At 39.7% G+C, this 12,112-nt stretch overlaps 1 protein-coding gene across 3 annotated transcripts in view; it reads left to right on the forward strand.

The window, feature by feature from the left end:
• slc41a2b (solute carrier family 41 member 2b) overlaps positions 1–12,112 on the forward strand; it is a 40,976-nt gene that overhangs the window by 23,729 nt on the left and 5,135 nt on the right. For all 3 annotated transcript variants that reach the window (XM_068717064.1, XM_068717065.1, XM_068717067.1), the window contains exon 10: positions 1,515–1,663. In XM_068717064.1, the coding sequence (XP_068573165.1) occupies positions 1,515–1,663 (149 nt within the window). The remainder of the gene's footprint in view (positions 1–1,514; positions 1,664–12,112) is intronic.

The following is a 12,112-nucleotide window of genomic DNA, read 5'->3' on the forward strand; positions in this document are numbered from 1 at the left end:
GCTGTCGCAGAGATACACAAGTAGACTTTGATATGGAGGTCCATGGAAATGCTGTCAGGATTATAATCAGGCTTTAAATGGTGTATCAGCGTCACAGTTTGAGACTGTGGGTTTTCTGCTGTGTGCCTGGTGAGCCACACTACTGCTGGGTCTCCGTCCCACCACGTCCTGCTGTCCCAGGTGTGAATGAATTCCTTGTTGGAAGTCCAGAGTGAAAACCAGCAGGACGGTGAATCCTGTGGACAGTAGGTGGGCTGATTCACCAAACTATTCAGGGATGTATTTCTTTTAAAGAGTACATGCACTCTTTTAGACATTTTATTTTCTCCTGCAAAGAAACGATTGCCTGACATTAGGGCTCCATAAACAGATTATTTTAGTAATCGAGTATTCCTCTGATTATTCCATTGATTTATCGTGTTGTTGGATAAAAGTTACTTTTGCTTTATTAAGGAGCAGTTTTAAATATAGAATAAGACGAACAACCAGTTGCTTTCCTTTTAAGAAGAATCATCTTCAATTGTCATCTACAGTGGTTACGTACAACAACAAAAAGAAAAAAAACAGAATTCACATTGTTTGGAAGTAAATGGTTGTATTTTTGAAAGGTCTTGGCATTAGTAGTTTTATGTACTCTAAGCTGTTTACAGCTAGTGTTAATTCCTTCTCTTATATCTATTTATATTATGCCATAAAAACACGTCACGATAGCGTTATAATTGCCCAATACAATTTTTTAGAGCTTAAGAATAAATAGAGAATATTTAGAATAGAGCTTAAACTAGATATCAAATACTGTTTCTTAAAAAACAGGTTCAAACTATTTAATATTTTTTTCCCATTATGTCCACCGTGCCATAATTGGCTGCGCAGGGCGACGTGCCGTATTGAGCTAAACTTTCCTTCGGACCTTTTTTTCTTTATTCCTGTCGCTGTCTTTGAAAGCACTGCAATAGACAAGTAACTGGAGGAACCATACGATACCTCCTCATCTCACTACAAACACCACACAAGATGGCAGCTGGCTGCAAGGAGCTGAACGTTTTCTACTTGTTGAATGATTCTTTGACCAATCCCCACCAAAAGCATTTTTAGAAGCGTTATTCTGAGTGTACCAATCCACACTGACTCTGTGAGACTTCTGACAGAGAATTCTCCCCTTTTTTTTTTTTTACACTTGCATACACAAGACCATGCATAGACAGCTGTTCAAATCACAAATATCCAACTCTAGATGGGTTTTTGAATTTAAAACTTCAAATTGTACCTATATTGATTGATGGAGTTGGTCTGTTTCACTACAGACAGATTGCCCTCTCTAGCTACGATTGGAAATATCAATGAATCTATGCAAATTGTTGATTTCTTCCCATGGCGCCAACATGAAAACTAGTTTTGGTTCAGTGAAGGGGCGGTAAAGAAAGCCTCGATGCAAAGAATCTGCACTGCTGATTTTTAGTTTCTCGAGTGTCCGTCTCACATCCACCTTTAACCTCCGTTTTGTGTTTTCTCAGGAGCCAATCATCGCTCTGCTCAGGTGCTCCTTCTTTTGGTGATCCCCGGTCACCTGATCTTCCTCTACACCATCCACTTGATGAAGAGTGGACACACCACCCTGACCCCCATCTTTATGTCCGTCTACTTGGCTGCTGCCATGCTGCAGGTGAGCACGTGATGATGTGTGCTGGAATATGCGAGAGGCTCTAAAATAGACTGTTTCACATGTATTGCTCATTATTCCACACAAAAGTATTGAAGCTCAAGGGACCCAAAGTCTTAATATAGCAGACATTAATGCTGCTTTAAAGAGAGTTTTGTTTTCAACAAGATTTTCACCCCAAAAACAAAAAGCTCCATCTCACGGGATTAAGTGTTCATTTAGGCTTCAAGTCTATTATTTTTACAGTACGCATCTAGATGTGAGGTTGATGGCCAATAAAAAAAGGACAGAATAACAGTGTCTCTAGCAGCGGTGCACTCAGCTGTGTGATCATTTGTCCCACCGTCCTTGAGCCGGTTAAGAGAAGTGAGTGAGGAGTCACCAGTCAATCAATGGCATTATTACATTACATTACAGTCATTTAGCAGACGCTAAGCCCAAAGCGACTTACAATTCAGTATCTATACACCTACGGGAGCGATTTTGGGGTTAAGTGTCTTGCTCAAAGACACATTGACATGAGACTAGCGGATCGAACCGACGACCCTCTGATTGAAAGGCAGCCCTGCTCTCCACTTAGCCACGGTCACCCTGTGGCTAAGTGTTTGGAACACACTTGGAATACACACCTCAAATAAATCCTAAAAATGGTTTGTGAACGTACGATTTTTGCCATGTTCCACAAGCTCTTTAAGCATTTGTTAGTCTAATAAATAAACAAAATAAACTCACAGAAGGTCGACTCAACAGAAACAAAATACAACTCACCGAAACTATCTTGGTTACAACTGTGTTTAGGTCGGAATACACTGTTAATATCCAAAGTTCTTCAAAAGGCAGACCATCAAATATGCGAAGTGAAGTGACAAAAATTGCCAAAACATCCAACTCAGCGATGTACTCAGCCGATCCATCTCCAGCATTTTAACATGAGAGAAGAGAGTATTATAATGATATAGTTCTGAATGGTGTTTGTGCTTATGATTACCACACACACAATAATCTGTGACTATGTAACACCAGTTTGCATTATGAACAAGCTTACTTACATACTGAAGTAGGAGAAGTGTGTGTGTGTGTGTGTGTGTGTGTGTGTGTGTGTGTGTGTGTGTGTGTGTGTGTGTGTGTGTGTGTGTGTGTGTGTGTGTGTGTGTGTGTGTGTCGTGAATTCCTTGAGCATCGTGGTTTTGAGCGACGCCTGAAGGAATTTTTTGTTTTGGCAGCAGTTAAGATAATTAACTTGTGGGTTATGATGAATTAACTTTTTCAGCTGCTCCAGGATCTGTGTCTAGTTCTGGAATTTTAAGAATTCAGTTAGCGTGTTTTTGTGTATGCTCAAAAGGCTTTTGAAGGCTCCCTTACATCTTTAATGCAGACATTGAACATTAGGATGTAATCCTGGCCGCTGAGGCGCTGGAAACTTTCCAAATTAATTAAGTCCATAGCAGGAAGAGCTGCTATAAGGGTGCTTCAGTCCCAGATGAATTATCAAATGGCACAGACAGGCTCATGGAGTTCTTTCACATCCTGATATTCACAACCACTAAAGAGAGCATACTGTATTGATTGGATTTAAGAACCTTAAACATCACTTTGTTTTTTGTTTTTTTTAAATGTTCGACATGGTTTACAAGCTGGGTCAGAGAAAGACGAAGACGCTGCATGTCAGAATAATTCATGAACTTCTTTCTCGTCTTTGTCGGTCTGCGTCTGGGAAAGTGCCTGAATTCTGCTTTGAATGAGGGTTTCTGCACTGTGTCACAGCAGCAAGGTTATTACGGATATGATTATTTATTGATTATAACTCAGAGTTGTATCTGCTTTGTCATCAGTACAGACTCAGACAGAATAGCAGACGTTAATTATTAGGCTGAGTGTTTGACGTAGAGATGCCGTATACATCACTGATACCTGTCAATCACATGGTAGCCCCGCCCTAAAGCATACCCTGCTTTATGGTCTGTTTGACTCTATATGGACCATCATTTACTAAATGAACATCTTGCTGTATTGAAGAAGACTTGAAACTAGAGATTGAGACCATAAACTCATGTTTACAATGTTTACTGAGGTAATAAATCAAGAGAGAAGTAGAGTCATTTTCTCATAGACTTCTATACAACCAGAGGAGTCGCCCCCAGATGGACACTAGAGAGAATGCAAGTTTAAAGTACTTCCGCATTACATCCACTTTCCAGAACCGTAGGATGTCGCCTGCGGCTCATTTTTAATATAAATGCTAGACTGTATTAATCTAAGAAAAAACTCTTAAGATGAAAATCCAGCGCAATACAGAATCCATGTGTTTCAGTGTTTAGCAATAACCATAGCCAGAGGTTTTATGTTTGCTTGTCCGTCAATCCGGTTCATTCTCAGGGACGCCTAGAGGGAATTTCTTCAAATTTGGCATAAACGTTGAGACAATTTCACACAAATATCTAATAGGATAAGTTGATGAGGTGATGATATTTTGGACAGACGTGGATGTAGGTTGACATGTAGTCTTTATTGTCCCAGAAGGGAAATTTGTTTTCAAAGCCACGATTCTCGATACTAATTTGATACCATGGCAAAAAAAGTCCCATGTTCTTCAACATACAATCCTTTATTACTGTTTCCATTATGTTGCTGTTTTTTGTTAGAAAGTTAAACAGTTAATAATTCTCTCTCTATTATCTATTTTATGTCACTGTGAAAACATCTCCTGCAAACAACTTTATTTAATGAGGTTTCTTGGCAAAAACTAAATTGTATAAGATTACATTTGAACACATCACGATACTGTTAGAAATTACCTTTGCCCAATACTTACTCATCTTTACTGCAAAAACAGCCTGAACGCATCCCAATGTGCATCAGTGTCACCTCTGGTTAACGTTAGCTGTTAGCTCTGTGCAGGACTGCGCTGCTTTCCGCTAGGTAGCTTAGCATAATTTACACTGACTTAGTAAGGTTAGCCTGTGTTGTCAGAATCAGAAACAGTTTATTGAGTATGTTAACGCATACAAGGAATTTGACTTGGTGATTGGTGTAAAACATTAAACGTAGTTCTGTTCACACCTTGTTTCCGCTGCCCCCTAGAGGCCAACAAGACCTGTTATTGCAGGTTTAGCAGAAGGGACGTTCTGAGAAACCTTTCAAAACCGCTCCGCTATACCGCATATCAAATTCTTCACTGCCCAATATCATAGTGTTTGGAATGCACTTGGAATACAGATGAAGAAAAAAATAAGACTCAAAGCTATTGCTTCCGTCTCGGTTGTCAAACATAAGCCTATGGAGCTCAATAGCAAGTACCTGCATTAGTCTAGCATTGTACTTTTTTGTCTGTGGTTCAGTTTTAAACTTGTGATATGGTGAGAGCTTCAAATTGTGAAACCTCAGAAACACATCAAGGTAAAGGAGTTGAGTGACGGAGGTTCAGAGTCTCTCACCAGGAAGCAGAATGTAGAGAACTATTGCACTCAGTGGTGAAGGAATGGGCCTGATGTCGTTATCTTTCTGGAAACAAATGTGTGGCCGTTTGAGGGTTATGAGCAGGGTGTACTTGCACAGTGGCTGAGCCTCTCCACCTATACTCCAACTCAGGCACTAATGATGTTAATAAACATTCTGCCACTCTCATATCTCTCATATTGCCCGACTGTAAACTCAAATGAGCTCAACGGTAATGTATAATCCCTGACCTGCACGGGTAACATTAATTTGAATGATTTCCACGTTTGGATTGTTTGGATAAATTGAAAGGGCTCGGTTTAGACACTTGAATGAGGCGGACAGCAGCATTAGTTCTGGCTCTCAGTAGTCCCAGCCAGTGCCCTGGTGTGGCGTATTACTGCATAAGTGAAATCACCGTGCCGATGTATTTCATCTAATGTCCTGCTATAACCTCAAGCAAAGAAATAAATGTTTAATTCACACATGACCTGCATTTCAAATATCCAATTGCCTGAAACTGCCATCCATTTGGGATTCAATATATGCAGACCTTACATTGTAGTTTCAGATTTTCCTCTCTGCCCTACATGGGGTCAGACACAATCTGGCAAAGATGTCTGTAGCAGCGGCGGAATTTGATAATGTCACAGAAAGTACTGTAACCGTCTGCTTCTTTAATAGCAAGTGATAAGCGGAAATTGCACATGCTGCCGGTTGATAATGTTCCATCTAAAGAGAAAGCCGCAGAAAATTAGGAGAGAAATTGAAACATTTCTGCAGCTCAAGTGGCCGGGATATCTGTGCGAGCGTCACAGCACAGTCCCCGATTGGAGAAGAAGTTTTGCTCGAATCAATAGTTAATAAAAAAACTGAGGACTTACCAAACAAGAGTAGAAAGCACAGCTTAAACAATACACAAGACAACATGGTTTACCAATGCTGTATTAGCCCACAGTATATTTAGACAAAGAATGAGGCAATGCAAAACAAACTAAGGCAACGTAGTGCAATAAGCCTCAGAGGTGTCAAAGCAAAAGAGAGAATAGTAGTTCCACAGTTTGGAAGTCAAGAAACTCTGAAAAGGGTACACAAAGTTTACCCCTGATAAATATGCATTACTATGGTAATGTTGCGTTCCCGGAACATTTAATAATGCTGAGGTCAGAAGTCTTTGGGTCGGTACACGTTAAGATACAAACCAGTAATAGCTGTGTTAAAGGCACTTTAGCAACGCGTGACCATCTCTTGCCCTGAAGCCCAAACCTCATTACTTGAGTGGAGGCTGGGTATCAGCTGCTATCAGTGTCATCTCCACCCATCAGAAGTCCTGCACATCTAGTTTGTCGCTTGATCTCTCGACTGTCAGCTGATCTTCTTGGTCCTCGAACTGCTCAGTAAGGCACATAAAACTCTGATATAACAGGGTTAGGGTTAGAATCTATTCTAAAGATGTGACCACACTATTTTCTCTACAGTACTATGCTGGACTGCTGTCGGGTTCTCAATCCACATTTTCAGTGGATATGCATTTTTCTCTACCTACATTTCACTGTTGTGATTCTCTGACGAATTGAATTGAAACGTAGCACGAACCAAATCTCAAGTTTTGACTTGGTAAAATCCCAGAGCAATTAAAAAAAATCAATACAAAAATCAAAAACAGCAGGACTTGTAGCCCCACAGCTCATATATTTAATATTAGGCCAATGAATTTAAAACACTTGATGTGAATGTATTCACACTGACTTTTAAAAAGTGGTTGCCAGGCCGGCAAACAGGCATCGGCTTTCAGTTGCCGAAACTGAAATCATGGTTGCCATTTTTGGTAACCTTATATTTTGAGTAATTAAGATACTACGCAGTTGTACGTCAACTTAATAATACAACTGTGACATTAAAGAAGAAAACGCCTTATTACCTTAACTGAACAAAAAACCCACAGTCAAAACAACTCTATTTACATCTGACTGTAACAGCAGTATTTCAACTAATGCAACAAATCTAAAAAACAGTGTTTGTGTGTGTATAAGGTCTTGCTTTTGTACAGTTACAGTTATGAGAAGACACCAGTTCACTCTGTACAGAACCTTGTAGACCAGATACACATGCAGCAGAATAGACCACTTGAGTGAAGTGAGATTGATCGATTATCCCTTCGTCTTTTTTTTCGACACTGAGATGTAACAAATCCCCGTCTTTCCCTCTGTAAAGAAAGTGTGAATTGAGCAAAGTATAGCTTACCGAGACAAATGTTTAGATTTAGGTGATCCAGGAGTGACAACAGATGGTGCGGGGGATGAAATGCTTGTAAATCTCAACAAGACACAGATTGAGAGTTACAGGTTGGCTTGAGTAGAACAGCAGAAAGGAGCTGTTGACGACTAACCCGAGGGCCAGTGCAAGAGTCTCAAAACAGGATGTGTCTGCCTCAGAATGGACAGTGATGATGTTTGATGTGCAGGCACCAGGAACAAGAAAGGTCTTATAAATGTCCCCAAAGTCTTGAGACAGTGGAACAATAGGCATCATTTTGGGTGGTTTACTTAAAAGACAATACAAAGCAAACGCCATGATAGATTGGGGATGTATTTAGTGGCTGAACATCAGTACTGGCGTCCGTATTCATTCACTTCCATGGCGTTGTCCTGCCGCCACTAGTCCAGTAGTTTCAATTGCAGATGGATAAATACATAACAATCTAAAAATGCTTAAATGGGTTGCCAAATATACGGGAAGCTGTCAATATATCTGGGCACATGGCTTATGTCACTAATCACTTTTACACTTACATTTTTTACATTTAATTTATGTTTCACAAACAGATATTTATGTTGGGCTAAGTCAGTCCTTAGACATTCTTTCATGAATTTGTAACATTGAATTTGTGCTCATTCAAAAATGCTGAATGACTTAAAAACAATAATGAAGAAGTCTTTGTTTTCCCGGGCACAAATGGGGAATTATTAACAACAAAAACATCTTCATCTGCTATATGTTGGTGCATCTCGAATAATAAAATACCTGAATCTGTGTATATTCAAATTGTTCCTGAGTCATGAACTAGAATACGTTATTAAACAATATCGGATCAGAAAGTAAGCAGTTGTTTTTGAAGAGTGCCGCAAAATCCAATTGCGTTTGTCCGGATGACAAAAAGCAGTACTGTTCTACGGCAGCCAATAGAGGGACACTAAGTGATTGTGTTCATTCAGGCAGGATTTAGGTTTATGTATACTTACGCATACGGACGTGATGCACAGAGAAGTCAATCTGAGCAAACAAGAGGAACTTTATGTCGGCGAGAACAGCTTGAAATAGGGATTTATTTGAGTCAATGCACACATCTATAAGATTACGTATAACTCCGTATTCATCAACTGAGGCCTTGCTTAAACACTCACACGGACATTTCTGGTAGGTGCTTTTTAAAGTCAACCGACTGCTGTTTACCATCAATCATTGAGACGGTAATGAACGTGGCTGCGATGACTTCAAAGAGGCTCACAGTATTATAAACCACTGTGCAGTGTCTTGGTGTGTGCTAAGCCTTCAAATTCCTGGATGCATTGAAGCAGCCTTCCTGAATCTCATTTCATCATCTCACCAGAACCTGAAGCAACGCTCCAGTGCAGCCTCTTGTGTGTGTTTTTAAACGAGATTCCATTTTTCCGTCTTAACGTGTACTAATAAGCGATGTCCAATTAGTTACAGGATTTACCGGAACGACAGTTTTGCGGTCCCAATACCTATTATATAATATTGAATATCAGCAGATACCGAGTCCAATGGCTCATGAAGTTACTGTAATCAGTCCAATTTATTTTACTGTACTTGTAATTGAATTTGGGTTTTCACATACACGCAATTTGCTTTGCTGTATTGGTGAATAACATAAACATAGTAAGAGAAATTAAAATGAAAAATTAAAGAAAGTATTGCAAAAATCAAGAAAGCGAAAAATAATAATATAAATATGAATAGAAGAAAAATATGAAAAACTTCTATATAAATATGTAAAATATATCTGAATTAATAACGGAAGAGCTGTGCAGTTTTTAGAAGTAGTTATTTAGTGCTGAAATGTAAAAAAAAAAAAATCACAGTACAAAATGTACACTGGAGCGTGTTCAATAACCACAGGTGTCTAGTGCTACACCCATCAACAGCAAGTTTAACTTTGGTCATCAGGTTCTAGATTATTGATTTAGTTCACTGAGGGACGAATTCCCAAAGAATAAAATTGTGGCTGCTGATGGCCCCCTTCTGACAGGCATTCTCACAGAACACACGTGGAGTATGAAGCAAAGCGTTTTGCTGCTGAGTGAAATATTTCCTTTTTTGCGTCCGATTGCCGTTATCCATGTGGCAAAGTAAAAATGCAGTTGAGGCCGATGTGTCGGTTGTGTGAGGGGTGAGAGTCAGCAGAGTAACTTCATTGATTATTTAAATCTTTTTTTTTTTTTCTCAAGTATTTTCCAAAATGACATGTAAGGGAGCTTTACTCATTTACTTTTCATGACTGTCACTGTATCCCAAAATAAATGAGTTTAAGCGGACTCAAATACCACCAACTCGCTAAAGACGCTTCACATTTCACTGTTACTGCGTGTGGCTAGTAGTGCTGATCCTTGTGAATTAGACTGTTTATGCATTTACGCTCATTTGCATAGAAAGGGACCAATTTTGTGATAAATGTCTGCAAATTACCCCATTTTAATTTGACACGTGCAAATAGGATTGGAGCACTGAGACGCTGTTTGGCAGTACAAATGTACTGTGTATACCTGGACAGTAAAATGGTTTCTTTTTGTCTCGTTTGTGCATGTTTAGCGTCTGCAAAAGCTGCACCCTGGTGTCAGAACTCGTGGTCTATCGCACCATTACACCCCTATAAGTTTTCACATTTGGACACAGCAAACTGCTCACTCTGTAGAGCCTGGCTGGCTGTCATGTAGGAGAGCAGCTTTACAACACTGATCAGGTTTATTTCGCCAAATACCGATCCCTTGAAATATGCTTGGATCATTCCGGTCACATAATATTTAAGAGCAGGTCGAATGTTATTTTTTGTAAGTCTTTGCAAGGACCTGCAGCAACACAACCACACTATGCAGTGCTTTCTGAAAGTGTTTTTCATGCAGTTATTTGCTCTAAACACCTGCCAAGTACGGTCCAATCAATCTACAGGAATTACAATCAGACCCTAGCAGTGTCTAAACTTGAAATATCTTCAAAATATAATCCAGCCACTCGCACACCAATACAATGGAACAAGTCGACTTATATAGCCATTTTAGAGCGGAAATTATACCAACGATCAAATCTCATGAACTGGCAGCTCTCATCAAGTTCACGAGTTTAAAATGAACCAAGAAAAGTTTGTACAATTAAGAAGTTTGTGAATCAGACTTGGAACGCTGCTTCGAGCAACTTTATGGAAAAATAAGCAAGATAGATTTAGGATAATAATAAAAACCATGTTTTTGCCCATTGCCTGACCAACAGGTTTGTATAGACACACAAATGAGTCTTTTTGAAGTTGCTACAAGAAAGAATATTTCCAAAGCACTGCATGATTGCACACGTCGGAGCACGAAACTTTGTCGGTACTAATTTTGCCAAGGCTTCTGTCCAACTCGTTAGAGAGCCGGAGAAATCGCATCCAACCCGTTATGCTCCCAGCATCCACGCCAAACTGAGCAACAGCCAGACTCTCATTTTCAGCTGTGCATTTTTGCCACCTGTGTAAGTGGTTTGTAATTTGAGAAATTGACACGAAGGCAGTCTGGCCATCTCAGGAGATCAAAAGGCTTAATCTAGCAGACACTCTTGATTAAGGCACTGAACACAGAGACGGAAAGAGACACTGCCTGATGGATTGCCACTGTGTTATATTTGTCTTTCATTTTTCATTTGTTTTGCCAAAATGTGTGAATTGGATACATCTTAATCCTTGAAAAGCTGAGTGCCTGAAACTTCTCCTAAGTTTCTCTCCGTCTTTGCCTCCCTTTCTTTGTTTGTCTGAGGACAAAGCTGAACCAATATTGTCAACGAGCAAACAATCGGCTATCGGTCTGACGACGGATGAAGCTTAGTTCATACCCACCGTAGTGTGGCCAGCGCAGGGTGCAATGTTGGAGTCTAAGTCAGAACTATCAAATAATGGAATGTATGAAAATACTGGTGTCAGGAAAACATGCCTGAACATGCCCGGGCAGAAACGTTTTGGACTCCCCGAGACCCCATTAGGAATATGAAACTTGAGCGTGACCATAAAAATATTACGCCATTATTTCCAGGGCAGCAAAGGAGGAGTTTAAAATTGAAAATCTACGTTTGAGTGCACATTTTGACAGCCAAACAAATAGTTTACAGGATATTCAACCTTTGTTTCTTTATAATACATGTAATACTTGACTTTTGTCTTTACAGGGCTTGTACAAAGGCAATAAAGGTTGTTGTTTTCATTTCTTTTCTTCAGATACCTTATTTACTTTATTAAGATTTCATGTCGGCCAATGCATTCCGCCTCTTTGATGTGATTGGTCGATACTACTTGGACTAGAAATGGAAACCAGAATGCTTCCAATTACAAAATCTTGTCTTGTTGCTATACAGAATCAGTAAGCAACAGGATAAGTTTATAGTTTATAGAGATTATGCTACAAAAGCAACAATTGCCACAACTGAGAGGATGTCATCATGAATAATAGACTGACTGTGGATAGTCAGGTTTAAAAGCTTATTGTGCTCCCGTGAGGCGCTTTCATTGTGTCATGACTGCACATTATTGGACAGGAAAGCAGGAAGCCACGTTGTTCAACAGAATTACACATTCCATCACAAAAACTGCCCCGCATCCAAAGACTAGTGGGGCTGTCAGCAGGCTATCAGAGCTCATACATTAGTGTATTTTTCTAATGAAATGTTATATTGTCATAATCAATTATCCCCGCTACCTCTTGATACCATCGTTGCTGCTTGTATTCCCCAGCATGTTAATATCTTCCGGTG

The sequence above is a fragment of the Cebidichthys violaceus genome, unplaced genomic scaffold (assembly GCF_023349555.1).
Source record: "Cebidichthys violaceus isolate CVI_PGR_0920_01 unplaced genomic scaffold, fCebVio1.0.p SCAF_21, whole genome shotgun sequence".
Taxonomy (NCBI): domain Eukaryota; kingdom Metazoa; phylum Chordata; class Actinopteri; order Perciformes; family Stichaeidae; genus Cebidichthys; species Cebidichthys violaceus.